Raw genomic sequence first — 19,086 nt, 5'->3', positions numbered from 1 at the left:
ATTTTTTCAGCGTTATGTAAGACATTAGTCTGGGATGCAATAAAGTGCATTTCTAATGATTGCTGTTAAAATATGATTTTCTCCAACTGTTATTACATTGTAACCCTTCAGATACCACACTTCCTGTTGAGGATTATATTGCAGGTTAAGAGACAACTTCGAAAACAATTGAAAGTTTAAGTAAAGAAGAGTTTTGCAAAAAATAAATTCCAGCTCAGGTATTTTCCTACAAATACCAATAGATACCCAAATTTCCATTCTTTCTCTTTCCATAGTATTGAAATTGTTATAACACTTAAAATTCCTTTATTCCTATCATTTTCAATCTCCACCAACCACATAGTTTAGTTCATGTTACAGGTTACATCCCTGGGATTCTGCTCTGATTTGTAATAATGACTAAGTTGGATTTTTATTTCTTAGTACTAATGCATTGTCTTTATGCATAGGAAAATTCCCTCTGAGAAAAAGGGCATCCCAGGAGGGCACATCAAGGCACGTACAACTATACTCTAGAAATGTAGAAATACCTGCAGACATCAGCTTAGTGCATATAATTTATTAATAAATTATTCCCTGCCTGGTGAAAGGCATGTGGCTAAACTGCAGCTTCGCAGACAGAGACTGCATTGCCAAGAAATCCCTCATAGGTACCAAGTTTGGGAAGATGTGATGGGAGGAGGGTCTTTGAGTAGAGAGAGTGAGCAGAACTGATGTTGCGCTCATTACTTGGCTGTGGGGTAACCGGCATGTTTGATGATACAGTGGAAATGTAATCTTTCTGACAGGGCCTGTTGGACGTAGCTACCTAAGTAGCAGATATCCTTATATTCTATCTGGAGCCTAGGAGAAATTCAAACTATTTGTTCCATTCTTCTCCAGGCAGCCTCCCTTCTCCATGTGTGGCTTTTATCCTTTCATTTGCTCCCATCACATCTTCCACACTTTCCTCCCATCATATCTTCCCAAACTTGGTACCTATGAGGGATTTCTTGGCAATGCAGTCTCTATCTGGGAAGCTGCAGTTTAGCCACATGCCTTTTACCAGACAGGGAATGATTTAGTAATGAATTCTTTGCACAAAGCTGATGTCTGCAGGTATTTCTACATTTCTAAAGTATAGTTCTATGTGCTTTGACGTTTAAATGATAACACCTCAAAACTTGCATGTACACCTAACAAAACCATAATTAAAAGAAGGGGTGTTTGGATAGAATGTCATGTAAAACTTTTTAAGACAGGTCTTTTCATTTAAATATTAAGACATTTTTAAAAGGCATTACTTCAAACACAGAGCTAGAAGACTGGAAATACTTTGAAATAGTATAGGGATCTTTTCAAAACTTGTTTTCTTATGTGATTTTTGAATTATTTATTTCAGGCTTTTCAAATTAATTCTATAAATGGGTAAGACATTTATTTGTTGATTAAGAAAAACAGGCTTTTTTCAAATAAAGAAGAATTAGGCTTTAAAATTACTCTTCATATGAAAAATAAAGTTCAGATTTAGTCTTGAAAAATTCTCTGTTTAAGTTTTGCAACCAAGTAATGAATTGTGACAGATCAATAGGAAATTAGTTGAGATAATATAATTGTGAAATCTTGAGCCAGCTTTAGAATGAATCAGTTTCCACCTTGTCGGTTTGATTTTGTGAATAAAGGTTACCCTTTTCTTATAGGTTATGTATATCTTACTTGTCAAATAAACTGAATTATAGTCTGTGACATTTTAGCAGTTTAGCGTTGATCATTTATATTACTTATTTTTTTATTTTGTCTCTTTTTTTCCTAGTCCTATTTGTTATTCTTGTTTTACATTAATCCATTCCAAACCAGTCATCTTAGTGTCTCCTGTCTAAGTGTCTTAAAAGGGTAAGGGGGAAAAATTACTCTGTGGGAGTAATTACCAAGGGAAAGCAGCAGTGATTATTGTCTGTAATATAAGCATCAACTTTATTTAAAAAGCACCTGTGTTCTTTAAATGTGTGTGCAAGCAAGCCTGTCAACCACCACCAGGAGAAGAGTGTCTGTGTACCCAGCTGATCTCAGCCTCCTCTGAAGTGCTTGCTATGTAGTTTTCTATTTCTCCCTTTGACTTAAACTTCTTTCTTTTTGGCTACTCAAGCCTTATATTATCTTTCTGTCTACATGTTATCAAGTTCTTATCTCTTTTGCTATGTGGGCTGAAACTCGCTATCTCACCATCATAACACCTCTCTAAGGTTTCCTGCCAGCTCCATCTTGCTTGTGTCACATTTTTGCAGTGGAGCTGCTTAACTGCACAAAGATGAGGGCATGAATTATTAGTAGAAAACACCCTGTGAATTCCATGTTAAAGGCAAAAACTGCAAAACATGGGGCAGCTTTCCTAACGTGGGGACAATATGGATGGCCGCCGTCACCTTGTAGAATGCATGGTTCAGGGCTAGACAAAGCATCCCACTGTGGCTTTGCACAGTGGGGACAGGGGTCAGCAGCCATTGGACATTTCTTGTTTTCCTTCAGTAGCTTCTTGAAATTGAACACTTGCAGCTTAGCTCTGCTTCCAGGCACAGAGCATACCTCTGATGTGACGGGTGCTTCTGACATTTTTACTGTTCCCAGAAAGGCAAGCAGACTTGCAGGGTTGGCCCAAGGCAGGACCAAGAGGTGCCTAAGCTTTGAGCATACCTGGCATACAGTCTTAGCCTCACCTCTAAACAGCAGTGTGGGCTTTGATGCAACCTCATGGCATATTGTGCGTGGTGGAGGCTGGGTGGATATCTACATACTAGCAATAGGAGTAGTTGTTAGAGAATTCTTGACAAACGTTTTGTTTAAATGTAAGATTTTGTTTGAAATTGAGAATCAATATCTAAGATTCCTTTCTGTTGCTGTGAGTTACGTATCATTGCTGTATCAGTCTTTACTACAAACTGTGTTTCCAGTAGGCACGAAGAGTTTAAAGTGATGGTGGAAATATTAAAACATGTTCAGAGGAATATTGTAACACAGGTATAAATTACTGTGAGGGGTTAAATAGTGTGATACATGATGGATAGTTGCTCATTTAGCACCTGAGGATAAGCAAAATCGAAGTCTTTAATCCCAGTGGTTTGTGCTTACTTGGAAAAATGTTTGTCTGACTGCAGGCATGGAACCCGTTGTGCTGGAGAAGTGGCAGCCACGGCAAACAACTCACACTGCACAGTAGGAATCGCCTTTAATGCCAAGATTGGAGGTATGTGAAACAATCTCCCACAGGAAAAAAAAAGTAACCAAAGAGCCATTTGTGCTAAATGGTACATTCAGACCTTGAACAAGCCTCACTGTGTTAGCTAGTAAAGCTCAGTTGTAGAGTGGTCGTTCAATATCAGTACTGAAGGAGTTTGTCTGTGGTGGCCCTTCTGCAGTGCTCTCTGAAACACTGCCTCCCAGTACACATCAAAAAATAGAAAGTCAAACTTTTGATGAAAACATGACCTCAGAATTAGGACACTTGGGTTTTCTCACAGATTCAGAGCTCTTCAGCCATGAACTTTGACAAACCATAAGTAAAGGTACACATCCATTATATTGCCTTGTATATTGATCCCAAATGAAGCATTCTCAAAACGTAATGCATTTTTATGGGGTTTTTTTTCTGTGGTTGGTGAGAATTTTCTTTTGATCTCTGTGGGTGATAAGATTTTTTATTGCCTGAAAATCAATGTTTGATCACATATTTTTGTTCAGTCAAGAAGTTTCAAGTGTTTTCTGTGAATTCTTAATCATTGGCTGTTGAATGAATGTCTTTAGCATAGTTTTATGGCAGCGATTATCAAGATGTCATCTACATGTCTCCTGCGATGTAGCCTGCCTGTGACAGATTGTAATACTTCTAGTGAAGTTTATTCTGAACTTTCTTTGAAGTCATGGGATTGGTATATTGGCTTTCAGCTGAAAGTCTTGTAGCTCAAACTCATTAATTGTTGGCTTTCGAAATAGAGCCTAAAACAGAGCCCATCTGTAAAAACAGAAACATGTTTGCCTCTTTGTGCACCAGAGGACAGTTCAAATATATGAGCGGGCAGAACTGAGACCATCTTTCCATTATTAAAAATACTGCATCTATTCTCTGCTGGATCAGTACAAGTTTGATCCAAATCTAATGTGAGCACAGATGCATTTCAAATTACCCAAAGCACATAACATCATCCGCACATCAGCTTGCCATTTTCCTGCTGGGTAAACAAAATTAGGGTAGATAATCCCAGATCCAGGATAAGGTTACAGTGATGCAGAAAAAAAAATTCCCTTGAGGTGAAGAGCCTTCCTGCACTAAACTACCCTGTCAGAGTGGTTTAGAAAATCAGAACTGCTTAAGTGAGGGAGTTTGTGACAGATGAACAGGTGGTCTCATGTGAACATGGCATTTAACTGTAAACCAGCAGTTATGATATCAGATCTGTTGAGCTGTCAGACCAGAGTCAGAAGAGAGTTGCTGCACTGTTGGAAATAAGAGATGCCTTCCGGAGAAATTTTATTTTTGAATGGAATAGTCACACAACCTGCAACAGCTTTGACATGGATTTGAAAAGTTCTCCAGAAGTAACAGTGACTTCTTCATAGTTTATTAATTATTAAGCATTAGGAGTGTGCAATAATAATAAATATCCTCCAGACATATTAGCTGACTCACAGTCTTTTCTAAATGTAGTATAAAAACTGATTCAGACAGACACAGTATACAGGTAATAGAAACAGGAAAGACTAGATACATGTGCCTTTTTATTATTTATTCCTAAAAGAAAGCTGGAAATTGGTAACAGTGTAAAAAACCTCTCTTGAGGTGCCTCCTTTTAAAAGGATCAGCATTTGGAAATTACTTCAGGAAGCTTAACAAATAATCTGCAGAAAATCAGATATAAGAGGAAGTTCCAGGGAAGATTGGTTAAGCTTCTTCTTCCACTAGGTGAATATGTTTGAGAGTTTTGCTGCTGCTGACCTCTATTTGGCGTGCCTTGTTCCTTTCCTTCAGAGTAGCCATAACTACTCATGTGAATATACTGTGGTTGTGTCAGCTCACTTGTTTCCCAGGGATTTAAAGGCCCTCCTGGGGTATTCTTGGAGAAGAAGCTAGAGTTGAGGTAAAGCAATTACATTCTTATGTAGAGGAGCACCTGCTGACAATGATGTTGGATTTGCTCCACCAAGATAAGTATCTTTTACTTCAAACCAGAAAGCATTTCTGAACACATACGGGATACCAATATATCAAGCAGAAGGGAAAAAAAAATCTGTCCCATCAATATGCCATAAAATACTGGCAGTTGAACAAATTCAGTTAATGATGTTTCTGATGCTAAGTTGTTAACAAGATATCCATTAATAATGCTAATTTTCTTCTAAATGTGTTTGGATTCCTTGTCTTGTTTCCAAATATTTAAGAACATCTGATGACCAAGTTTCTAGGAAAGTCTGAGCCTTCTTTTAAAATGGCATAAATGGAGCTGTAACTTGTAGAAAAGAAAATTTTAGTAAAATTGCAATCTGAGTCTTTAGTTTTTTTAGAGGTTATGACAAGTTTCTTATAAAAAATTATAAAAACATAGGTTTCTGTACAGCAAAGCTACAGGTCCTTCTCACTAAAAGACAAACCAGTACACCAAAGGGATGGATCTTTTTTTTTAGATTTAAACTCTGAAATAATGACTCAAAACAAATCATGTACGGAGCTTGTGAGGCTTTTTGTATGCAGGCTTGGTTAGTTTGCTGTTATTGTTGCAAACGATTGTTTGTGGAAGTTGTAAAACATCTGCGGGGATTTGGGTTCTTAGTTACTTGGCTGAGCTCAAGTCCTGATGGGAAAACAGTTACACTGAATTATGGCACAACAGATGTATATTGTCTTCAGTTGACAAAGATTAGTTCAGCTGTTTCTTTAAGTTTAAGTCAGATGTTGAATAAAAACAAGCTTTTTAAAAGAAAACTTGTTTCAGCTCAGTTTTGGATATTTCCTATGATTCATTGAAAATTTGTTCTGAGTAAAAAGCCACTTACATTTTGCAATTACTGCAAATGTTAGAAAAAGTTTATAGGGCTCTGAAGTCTTGGAACAATCTGCAAACACAGTCTGCTAATTGCCTTTTGGATAGCTTTTGTTGTGCTATCACCACATGCCAAATGCAGTTTGGAGGATGTGTGATCAGCAGACTTAACCACTGCAGACATTGGGGTGGCAAGAATAGAAAGGCAGGAAGGAAGGAGCATTATTTTCACTGCAAATATCCATGAGATGTCTGTTGTTCAGACTCGTCTTGCAGAGAATTACAGTCATTTTGGTTGGATAAGACCACGGTCATCAAGTCCAGCCTTTGACTGATCACCACCACCTTATAAACTAGATCACAGCATTTAGGGCCCTGTCCTGTTGTTTCTTGAATGCCTCCAGGGATGGTGACTCCACCACTCCCCTGAGCAGTCTGCTCCACTGCTTAAACAACCCCTTCAGTGAAGAAATTCTTTCTGGCGTCCACCCTGGATCTCCCCTGAGTTTGGGACTATGTCCTCTCTCCCTGCTGCTGGCTGCCTCAGAGAAGAAGCCAACCCCCACCTTACTATGACCTCCTTTCAGGCAATAGTAGAGAGCAGTAAGGCCTCCCATGAGCCTCCTTTTCTCCAGGCTAAATACCCCCACCCTCAGCAGCTCCTCACGGGACTTACCCTCTAGACCCTTCATCAGCTCTGTTACCCTTTTCTGGACACATTCCAGAACCTCACTGTCTTTCTTCAAGTGAAGGGCCCAGATTGGAAATAGAACTTCAGAAGCAGCCTCACCAGGGCTTCATACAGGGGGACAGTCACTTCCCTGGTCCTGCTGGCCACTATTCCTGACACAGGCCAGGATGCCATTGGCCTTTCTGGCCACCTGGCCAGACTCTGGCTCATGTTTAGCTGGCTGTCAACCAGCATCCCCAGGTCCTTTTTCCTGGACCATTTTCCAGCCACTCTGTCCCCAGCCTGTGGTGGTGCATGGGGGTGCTGTAACCACAGTGCAGCACTTGGCCTGGCTGAACCTCACAGTTGGCCTTGGCCAGCAGCTTTGCAGCATGTCTGTCCATTGCTGGCTAGAGAGAACAGCACCTAAGTCACAACCTTGTCTGTGTTGCTTTAAAAATAGACCACTTCACCATTGCAAAAAAAATTTTTAAAAAATCCTGTGATTTATTTAGTGGCAGGATTTGAGTTATTATTCATTGGTTGAATATAATATTTAAACTGGCTAACAAAGTCATAAAGGAAGGCTTTATTTTCCTTCTTTCAAAACCAGTGTACCTTTATTGTCTTTATTCAGAACTAGAGAGATACTTTAATATGCTTTAAAGGAATTGAGCACACAGCTTTCACCCAACATTAATTTTCTCTGATTATGTGAAGAAAATAAAATCCTAGAATCCCAGAGTTGGTTTAATAACTCTTTTCTATAAAGCGAAGTTCATAGTGAGATCACAGTTCGTAGAAGTTTATTATCTCACAAAACATAGGCAACTTTTGTGTGAACTGAGAAATACATTCACTTTTCATTTTTAAGTCAAATAGAACAAAGCAGTCCCTATGCCTCTTGCCAATTAAAAGTTAAAGTCTTAGTAAACACACAAATTTCTTTAATCTGAGCTCATAAGCAAAATGCACTGTGTCTGTAATTAAAAATATGTAAATTTGGCTTATAAATAGAAGTAGCCTTTTAAGGCAGAAAGAGCATCTAACTTGTAAATTGTAAGAGTGATCAACTCTCTATCATACAATTTTATTAAATTTTTATTTGATATTTAGTGTCCCTTCGATCACATGTCACACTAGCTGTGTGTAGGTCTTTTTTCTTGTTTAGGTTAAAACTGACATTGGTTGTTTTCTCAGATTTGACCACAAAGTCTTACAGTTAGGAAAAAACCCGACTTCCGTATTTTCTCAGTTTTCAGATTTTAGCATGCTATTTTCAGTCTAGTAAACTTAAAATATTGTGAAGTGCTGGCACATGGCCTTGTCCAAACTCACATGAATGGATTCTTTTAACATAAGAATTCCAGATTATACCTCACAAAAGCTTCTTCTGAAGAGAAGGATGTTCACCATATTGTAATTTCAGGTTGAACAACATTATGTATTTAATTTGTTCATAACCTCTTGTAATTGCCATGCTACAGTGTGTGGTAATTACTCTGTACACAAGAGAGTTCGCCCCAGTTTTTTCATTGCAGCCTCATACAATGAAGGAATGATGCCAAGGTTACTTGTCTGTAGGGATCCTTTTATTACATCTGTTAACATGATTGAAACTGTAAATGACTCCAGGAAGTTAATGCTGTTTCACTGCAGTATATCTTTAAGTGACATAAATGCATTTCCAAATTCAAGTATTTTTAAAAATTTTCTTTAGTGTAAAACTTTGTTGTTGAAGTTTGAAGTCTGTATAGTGGATAAATTACTTATAATTTTTAAAACTTGAAGAAGGATGAAAATATTTATGTCTTTTTATATTTTTCCATCTAGAGACATTGGGAAAATAGATAGCCAAACAGATTTTGTTGTTGTTGTTTTTTTCTTTGATAACAGTAGGAATTCAGTTCAGTGTCATACACAACAATTTTCTCTGTGGGGGGAAAAAAAGAAAGAAACATTTTGAGGTTGTCTGTACAGTTCATTGTATTTTTCAATCTGAAGGTGTTCGGATGCTGGATGGAGATGTGACAGATATGGTAGAAGCAAAGTCTCTAAGCCTTAATCCCCAGCACATCCACATCTACAGTGCCAGCTGGGGGCCTGATGACGACGGTAAGACGGTGGATGGACCTGCTTCTCTAGCCCGTCAGGCCTTTGAGAACGGCATCAGAATGGTAGGTTGGCATCACAGTGCATTGCCTGGCTCTGCTTTCATGTGCCCCTGTCAGGGTACCTGTGCCCACTGCGTGCAAGTGCTCAGCATGGGGAAAGGCAAAGGACTTGGAAGGAAAGAACAAAACTTCCTTTGCGTAAAACTGAAAACGTTTTTTTTTTTTTTGTAGTGACCTGATGATCACTCTCATCTGAAGTATCAGCTCTGTTCATTTTCATCTGGAATACATAATCCTTAGTGTCTTTTAAAACTGCTCTGAGGGAGTGATGTAATTAGAAATAAATTGACTGAGAAATGCTACTTTGCACATCAGTGCCAACTCATCAAATCTGAGGTGCAAAGAAGTTTTAAAGTAAAACCTTTGACTGTGTTTCCTTCTTTCTTCATTTCTGTTTTGCTTTGTTTCACATGATATCTTAATGTAACTTTGATGATTTTAATAGGGAGTTGGGGGAAAAAAAAGGTATGTACCCATGGCTCTTTTACCATTTATGTCTGGTCTCAGAGAATTTACAATACTGTGATGAAGGGGACGCTAATGAAACTGCAAGAATGTAGGGGGTCTTGCTCAAGAAATTTTTTTGTTTGAGCATATATATCTGTTTGTTTAAATGCCGTATTTCACGTAGGGAAGACAACTGTGAAAAGTTCAGCTGGAATTTCTGTACCAGAAGGACTCAACCATTTCCTCATTGAAATCTCAGTTTCTCAAACTGGGGATAAATATGTGGAATTACTTGCCAAGAGTGTAGATCTTGCCTATAAACATTATTGTTCCACTGTTATTATTATAGCAGTAATATGAGAAGATACCCTACAGAACCCAGATGAATTTCATTTTCCCAGCTCATTGTTCTGTATGTGGAATAAGCACCAGTCTATAGCGAAAACATAGCATTTAATTTTCTGAGGTAGGCTTTTTCTGAAAACAATACAGAAAAAGGTTGGTAAATTTTTTTGAGAAATAATAGAAGTCATATTTGATGCAAGTCAAATTATTCTTTTTTACAATTTAATTTTAATGTCATTTTACCAAACTCTGTTCTGCCTGAAGCTGCCCATGAGGTCTTGAATATATATTTCCATATATTTGGATATTTTATCTGTCTTTGACTATGAAAGCTTCATTTCTACTCATGAAGTGTTTTTAAAAACTTACATGAAAATGTGCCGATAAGAAATGCAAAACATTTAAAGTTAACCTCTAATTTTCGTTTTTTAAAATATAATGCAGACTGAAAGATTGTAAATGCATCTTGGAATTACCACCTTCCCTGTTAGGCTGTTTCCAGACCAAGCATTACTTCAAGATGAACTGTTCTTTTTAATAAGTAATGTCTTTCTGTATTCAGATAAAGGTACTTTCTCTCTATTTCCTTATACTGTCATAGGCTATGTCATTTTAAAAGATGAGGCAAATGGAAGAAGAAAAGATGAATTTTCTTTGGCAGAATATCCCAGAAGTAGGGATTGTTCAAGGTCGTAGTTACATACTTAGCCAAACATAGATTTCTCTAAGGAGTCACAATAATTGTGCAATAATAATAGGCAGACAGAAATATTTATTATGTTGTATACAGATCCTTACTCTCCTTTTCCAGAAATATTGAACTAAACAGCAACAGTATAACTAACATCTAGGATCACATCTGTGGAGTAAATTGAAGTAACATTGTATCTTGGTTTAAGACAATTTAAGGGGGCGGGCATTCCAGAATGAGTTACCTTCCCTTTTAGTTTTGACACTCCCCATTCACCAATAAGGAGAGATGAATGCAAGAAGATATCAGTGAAATAATTAATATTTCAAAACATTAAAAAATTAAATAGGAACAGGCAAAAAATAACTGTGATAATCAGTAGTTATAATGTTGCTGAATTTCATGGATTTCTCATGGACTCCCCAGAAAAAAAACCAAAAACAGCAGAGAAACCTTCCCCCAAGATGGCACTCTCCATGGATGACCGTGTGTGGAGAGATAAAGCGAAAATGGCAGACAATTGTTACCCCAAGGATGATTCCCTCTGCAGATGACCTGGGGTGGAGAGAGAGAACAGAGGAAAAGAACAAACCTCTGCAAGTAAAAATCTCTCCGTTCCCCCCAGATATCAACCAACAGGGAAAAAGAACAAAACAGAAAGAAAACCTAGAGTCCCTAGAGGGGACTCTCCCTGGAACTGGGTCAACAGCTGGAACTCATGGAGGGACTTTGCCTTCTCTTTAGCAAAAGGAACGGCAGGGGCTTGGACACTTTGGATTCCATGCCAAGCAGTGCTTTGACCAGGCACTGCTGGCAGTCTGGGGCAACCATGTGGAGTGAGGGCTGCTCTATTTTTCTTGGCTTGGTGGTGTGGCTGCTGTCTGCCTTGTGCTATCTCAGCTCACTCACCAAGAACAAAAGAGAAAGAGCACTTTTTCCTGAATGCCCCCAACCTTAAAAAAGGACTAACACGCAGCCTGACTTCCCTGTTCCTTTTCTGACCACCAGGTCTTCAAAGAGACAGTAACTTTGGGCACAGAGAGATATGGAATACAGTAACATTTTGCATTATCCAGGACACATTAATACAGGAAAATTTGACAATACCTTCCTTCAGACCTACACAAAGTTTGAAGATTGATATTCTTAATTTATTACGCAAGTATCCGCACAATTGTATATTAGAATTTTAAAATGGAACAGCAAAAGGAAATGCCAAGATGTTTTAAAACGTGTGAAAAGGAAATTATGTCTGGCTGGCTTTATTAGGAAAATCAAAGTTAGTACTGAATAATAACTTTGATTAGAGCATAAGCAAGCTCAATTAATATTTAAAATTTATTGTAATCATTGTGTAAAAATGAAATGGATGCAAGAGCCATCCGTTGTTGAGTTTCTTGAGAGATTTGGTTCCATGAAAAAAGCACCTGATTTATCTTAAGCACATATTATTCCAATCAACAGCTTGTGCTGTGTGCTTCACAACTATTATTATTTTTATATCTGCTGAACTAATATGGTTACACCTTTCATCTCCTGCAGAAAATTATAAAGATGACCGCATAGTTTTTCTGTAGAATTACAGAGAGACAGCACATGCCTTGAATTGAAACAGACTAATCTGTTTAAAGAAAGGCTACTGAGGGATAAATGAATTCATGAAATGAACATGTAAGTTAAATATGCCTAAAAATTCTGCCCAGGACCAAGGTAATGAAAAAGGAAACCAGTTTTTTACTTGTGACAGGAAACTGTCACAAGTACTATGATTTTATGTCATCTATAAGGGTACTTCATCTAATTTTATTAAATTTACATACTTGAGTTCAAAGAGAAGTCTTGGACACTTTACTATCAAACAATTTCTGTGCAAATACAGAACTCCCTTTATATCATGCTTTCAGTTGAGAAGATAATTTTCTTGAAAATAGTGTAGTTGTAAATGTGGAAACTTCTAGATGTCAATGTTTTAAATACTAATGCATTAGAACTTGTAGACCTAATAATGTCAAGAAAAAATCCATTGTAATCATGCAGAATTTGCCTGAAAAAACCCCCAGACAAATGGTGGTATATCAAAAAGTAACAAATTCAATGAAAGATTAGGTATGTAATGTCACATTTCACCCTGTGCTCAAGAGCAAACAGGCTTAGCATTGCATAATGTGATTGTGGCCAAATCATGTCATAAGACTGTGCTGAATTTGGGGCAAAATGGAGAACACAAAAGCCTTCCTTGATTCGTAAATATGAAATTTAAGTAAGTTTTTAAGATGCCTGTTGTTGTCTCACAGTCAATAAGCACTTGATGGAGTTGAGTTTGCTGATCCATGGCTCTGCCATGCAGCGTTCAGGCTATTTCGTTTGTATTCATACAAATTCTGTGATGGTATCAACATCCTTTGGAGAGGAAAACATTTCAGATATTCAGATTTGTTCTGTCATTGCTGTTTGGCAAAGACCAAATAGTCAAGTTTCTGGATATGTAACCACTGTAGATATTTTACATTGAAGGATTCCAAAGAGCTGGTTATCTCACTCTCCAGTGTCTCACCAATCGCACGTTTTATGTTGTTTCTGCAGTACACATAAGGAAGTGTATATAAATCAGCAACTGGTCAGGGCATCCTTAATATAACCTAGAGAGGGTGGAGAGGAAGCGAAATCTGCGTGGAAACTTTGGGCACAGGCACCTTAATCTTATTGCTGTGACACCACTCTGTTTAGTGAGCTGGACTCAAGACAAAATATTTGATGGACATTAATGATTAGATGCTGTGTGGCTGAACCTCTTGTGCAAACTCAGCTTCATGCCTTCCCTCCCATCATCATTGCCCCTTCTCATCTCTCTTGCTTCAACAGCTTTGGCTGCAGAGTGTATGTTCCAAGTGCTTGCTGGGTGCAAGCACTTAAAATCACTTAAAGCATCCTACCCACATGCAAGAGTGAGGGAGAAGAGGGGAAAAAAAGGAGCAATCAAGAAGAAGGATTTAACAGTTATTATTATCATCAGTCATCATTACTGTATGTTTCTGCTCCAAAAATGGAAGAGATTGCTCATCATTTTCAAGTGTCTAGGCAAAGGTTTGCTCCCAGTGTTCTACTAGAGATGTTTCTGTTAAATTTATTTGTCCTGTCATCATGTCTCTGCATTATTCTGAGGAGGATGAGTTGCCTGCACCAAGAGGAATTATTCCCTTTTACTTTGCCAGGGAACTGCATTTCAGAAGTCTAAAGCTGAAATTACAGCAGGAAGACTTCTAGTCAAAAGTGTCAAAATGGCTGGTTTTTAATACATTTTAAGTGAATCACAGCAGATTTTAAAATTATTTTTTTAAACTGTGTATTGTCTTTTTTCACCTGGTACACCTCTTGTTTAAGTCTAAATAACACAATGTTTATGCATGTCTGCAATCATATATAGATATGCTTTGCATGCATGAGACCTCCTGCACATTTCCAATAAGTTGGCAAAAATACTTGTTTAAAATCAATCAGAGGAGTTAGTGCTGTTCTTGGGGTTGGTCTCAGAAGACATAACTTGCAGTATGCTGATAGAATCTAGTGTTAGGTCTTGGCGTTTATCTATTACATAATTTGCATATATACTATACTAGATCCTGGTTGCATCTATGATATAAAATGAACGTGAACATGTGATGAGGAACATGAAGCATATGTCTCTATATCTATTTCTATATCTATATGTATATCTACCTTTTCTAAATACAGATAAGATAGATACAGATATAGATATAGATATATACACGTGCTTCAACATACTAAGTTGAGCTTTAATTGTCTCTGTACTAGAAGTGGATGCTGATTACATAATAGAACTTGAAAAATCCTTCAATTTTTTATCATTGTATTTCTTCTTACTGATGTCACAAGACCATTGGCTTGATATTCATAGTTCTAACATCTATTATCTGCACCTGCCTTTTGTCATAAGCCCAATCAGCAAAATTTCATCCAGTTGTTGCTTCATTTATATCCCTGTTTTCCTGATCCTTCTGTTATTTTCTGGTTTCTGTAAAACTTTTGAGTAGAGCCAGTCTAACTGAAATCTCATGTCCATGTCTTTGCAAGGCAGTAGCAATCTTCACTTTTGAAAATAATATAGCTTATTACTCATGTAAGTCTCTGACTTTCATTTCCACTGTAAACTGCATCTTCTGCTGTATTTATGGTGCATCTTATGGTGTTAGAAAAATCGATATCTAAGATATTACAGATCTTGAGCAAGGGATTTCTTGGATAAATTGAATTGGACCATAGGACATAAGACAGGAAATGATAGCATAGGTCATCCAGTACAGCTTGCTACCACCATAGGCACTGTGCCATTTAAATACATTGAGCATTTTATGTTGTAGAACAAATCAGATTCTTTTCCCCTCTGATTCTGTTGGGAAAACATTTCATGGACAACATTATTTATTGGTTAGAGATTTTCTTTTAAGTGACAACATGGTTTCCTCATGGGCGGTTTTCTGCCCATTTGTTCCTGGACATAATTGTGCCTCATCTTAAATAACTTCCCTCCCTACATTTTTGTTTCTGATACATTTTTCGATTAGTCTCCTTTCAAACTTCATTTAGATATGATAGACATGCCACACTCACTGATCACTTAAAAACTAGTCTGTCCATCTCCTTGCTCAATTGAGTAGTGCTTCTCCACATCTTCTAGCCTGAATTCTTTTCTTGAATGCAGGTGATGGTGATTACTAGACTCACTAAGATGTTCTTTCTCTTTTAGGTCAAAATACCTAATAACTTTGTTTCCCGACCTCATCCTTGAAACACTTTACTCATAACTTTCTGCCTATGTTAGAGGCAGAGCCTATATTATTTTCTGTACAATAATTTCCACACCCACCTTGATGTTACAATAATGTTCATTTTCTTTTGTTTCATTACTGATTTCTTGCAGGGCTCATCACATCTTTGCAGAAGCCTGACAATCTGGTTCTAATACATTTCTCTGCATAAAATGAGTTACCAGACAAAAAACTTCACAGGTTTATCTGAAATTCTGAAGTATTTGTTGCATTTTGAGCTTATGTACAGTAATGCCAGCACCACTTACTGACCTTTAAAATCTGTTCAGCAATCTTAAGAGTAATGTTTTGTATATTGGGTTTCTTTCTGTTAGTCAGAATTTCCAAATCAGACTTCTTTCTGTTTTCTGGCATTATTATTTAAGTGTGGATACCAGAAAGGGGCATGTACGTTTAAGCATTTTCTATGCATGCATAGTATTGCTTGCATATTCCCTGGATGGGTTCATATAGACCTTACTTACTAATCCAATGGACAGGCTATTTTAGGGTAGCTCATTCCCAGTTGATTATCTTCCATAGCCCTAAACTTCCTAAGCCACTGCTTTGCAAAATTTGTTCACCTTCCTTTCTTTCTTACCAATATGCCTAATTTCTAGGTCTGACTACCTTGCATTTGGGTGATGTATCTCAGATGCCTTAATAACTTTGCAGATGTGGTTTAAACTTGATATGATGTAGTTTTCTACAGATGGGGGTTGCCTGGCAAAAATGAGGTTAGGTGCTAACCTTATTAAGCTAAGAGTAGTAATCTTTTGCTCTACTGTTTGCACACAGTTATCAACTTCTTGCATTCAAACAAAGTAGAATTTGGAATATTGCTTTCCAGTAAATTAAATAATATTTAGGCTCAGTGATACCTGGATGAACTTTCATACAGTAAACTTTATTTTGCTTGGGAAATATGGGAACCAAGTGTGTGAGTCAAATACATACAACTAATACCAAGACAACCACAAACCACATCTGAAGTGCAGAGAATAGATTTATTCCATCATCTCACTGGCTGGAGAATTACAAAGAAACAAAGGGATACACATACATTGCTAAGCTCATTTTAGCAGGGCCTGACCTCTGCATTACATATCAAAGAGCCTGGAGCATGCATAAGTCTTCACCAGGCTGTGTTTTACAATCTCAAAACTTCTTATCTCCCTTCCCCCCTTACAAAGAGGCCCCTAGCCTACAGGGAGAAGGCTTTTATGTCTTTAACAACATTCTGTTATCTCCTCTGAGAAAATTTAATTTCTTCTTCAGCAGACAGAAAACAACCCAAAGCAAACACAAATGCGTGAATTCTCTCACATTGAGTATTTTCTAACATTTCCCAGGTGTAAGGTTGGTCTCTGAGCAAAAACAGTTCTGAAAAGAACTTACTTTACTCTCTCCTCACCAATTTTCTGGTTTTCAACTGTTTCTGCCCCACACAAAGCTAACCTTAAAATCGCTCTCCTTTGCCTTCTGTGAAAAAATGAGCTTTTTCACAGATAATCAGCATGTAGTAAAAAAAAAAAATTGCAGAAAAAGAATTAATATATCAGAAATGTTCTTACATTGCATTCATTGAAAGAAAAGACTCCTGAAAGATGGGAAAATTTGTAATGAGAGTTATAGGAAGATATAACCAAAATGGCCATTTTCCTTACAATGTCACAAAGTGTACTGGAAACCAAAACTGTTGGTTACCTCATCCTGTCTCACACATGCATGGAAATTGTTGAAACAAGCCAGAATAGCATTGCTGGTTTTGGACTTGCCAAAATGCCTCTGGATTTGGATGCCCACTGTGAAACAGGTGATATATTGAACTTTAAAAAAACCAAAACCAAAAACCACTCAATTCTTTTGTGGAGTAAATCTTAATTTGAAAAAAGCATACTAAAAAGCAGCTTTGGCAAATTAATCTCTTTCCACACACTGAAGTATATAGATTTCAGAGTATGCCTCTTTGAAACATGAGTCTGGTTTCTGTGTGTGAACAAATCACATATGCACTTCACTCATATATTTGAACAACAGTAGTATCTATATATTTCTGTGTATCATATAGGAAAAAAATTCTAGAATGGAAATCACTGGAATTTTGGTGTCAAAAGTTTTCTGTGCAGAGAGTTTAACAGTTTAGGGCAAAAAACCGTGAGGGCTGTACGTTGTTTTTTAAAGAAATGCTGTGGGAGACAAACTGCACAAAGTTGTTCCCTAAGTCCTCAGTCTGCAAAAGTAGACTTGAAGCAGCCATATTTTCATGCTTGTTTACTGAAAAGAGCTAAATTTGTAGAAAATAGGAGGTTCTTTTTGTTAAACCCCAGAGTTCAACAGACATCTCTAAACCTGGATTTTTCCACAAGGAAGAGTCTGATGTAAGCTGTGAAAAACAGCTGTGTGGATCTAGTGCCCTAGGCTCCCTTTCTAGGGTGATTAATCAGATATGCCTGAACCCATCCCATATAATGGGTGTTTGTGTGTAACATCAGTCGCATAGCCATTTCTCACACTGATAGCTTTCCTGTGTACTGCTTGTTTATTTTGGCTTTGCATGCAGGGACAATTTCACCTCTAATTAACTAGAGACTCTTCGTTCAACAGAAATTTTGACAAAGCAAGCTCTTGTGTTATTACCTTGTGTTTGCCATATACAACTTGTTTTATCCTGGTAACAATAGTAATGATACTGTAGAGAGAGAGCCTCAGCCAGAACTTGCAGTCCTTGAGCTGGCTCTGTTTTGTTTAGGTAAATGAGAAATTCATTCCAATATTCCACATGTTCATATTTCAGGTTTCAGCCAACAGTTCTTTTGGTTGCACTTCAGGCTCTAATTATAGCTCTGTGGGGAATATCTTGGAGCTGTTTAAACTGCTTTTCTTGTGGAAAGTAAAGTAAAAAATACACCACATGAAGCCTACATATTGAATTGTTCCACTGATATGTCCTGATAATTAGTGTGTAAATACATACCTGCTTGTGGTTATTCAATACAGGATTTTGTTATATGCACATTAGAATGCTTTATAGCTGCAATGTTTCAAAGGTATCATATCCTAAGAGATAACAAAATACATTTTTTTCCTTTTTTTTAGCATGGTTAATTATTTTGTCCTTTGTTTTCTTAATTAAGGAGCTAGTTCAGAAGTAGCCAGTAACCTTTCTTAACCACTTCCCTTTCCAACAATATAAGGTAATTATGGTTTTATGTAGGTAGTGATATATTTTTGCATTGCATATATGTCACATGTGTATGTATATTGCTGTGTTCCAGCAACAGGAAAGATTTTCTTTACTTCTACTACTTTTCTTTTTTTTTTACTACTACTACTACTACTACTAAATTTTATTTTCTTTACTACTACTAAGAGCAAAAACATAACTTCTAATATAAAAACACAGGTGTCTATTTTTGTTAATTCCCCCACATATGCATCTTTGTTTATGCATACCTGTTTGGCTCATTACTCATTTCCTCATAGATATCGTGGGTGTGCATTTTTAATAAACTGAGGCACAAACATTATTTTTCTGAAAGTGTGGATACCTCAAAAGAATTAATGGCCTGAGATATGTTTCCTTTTGTTTGTGAATTTTTTGCTTTCATATCTAAGAAGACTGTTTTAAAAAAAAAATCTGTTTGTCTGTCTTCTGGTAGCAATTTAGAATTGCTGACTTGGACTCTCAGCTTACCATTATCTGTTTTTGGAGAGATGCCTACTTTCAAATGCAGTGCTGTGCAGTCTACAAAAGAGTCTTTTAAGAATGTTGTGCCAGACTATTTTTCATTCCCAGATAAGAGGTTAAATGGACTGGTAGAAACTCAGCAGGAGCTAGGAGCTGCTACTGGTCAAAAGCAAAATGCTGACAGTGAACAGCTTGGCAGTGCTGTGTCTCTGCACAGGGCAGCACTGTCCAGAT

General features: G+C 37.2%; 1 protein-coding gene across 2 annotated transcripts in view; it reads left to right on the top strand.

Moving 5' to 3' along the window:
- PCSK5 (proprotein convertase subtilisin/kexin type 5) overlaps nucleotides 1-19,086 on the top strand; it is a 224,567-nt gene that overhangs the window by 85,618 nt on the left and 119,863 nt on the right. For both annotated transcript variants that reach the window (XM_030237104.2, XM_030237103.2), the window contains exons 6-7: nucleotides 3,132-3,220; nucleotides 8,683-8,855. In XM_030237104.2, the coding sequence (XP_030092964.2) occupies nucleotides 3,132-3,220; nucleotides 8,683-8,855 (262 nt within the window). The remainder of the gene's footprint in view (nucleotides 1-3,131; nucleotides 3,221-8,682; nucleotides 8,856-19,086) is intronic.

Source organism: Serinus canaria, chromosome Z (genome assembly GCF_022539315.1).
Source record: "Serinus canaria isolate serCan28SL12 chromosome Z, serCan2020, whole genome shotgun sequence".
NCBI classification, from domain to species: domain Eukaryota; kingdom Metazoa; phylum Chordata; class Aves; order Passeriformes; family Fringillidae; genus Serinus; species Serinus canaria.
This window is presented reverse-complemented; position numbering and strand designations above follow the sequence as displayed.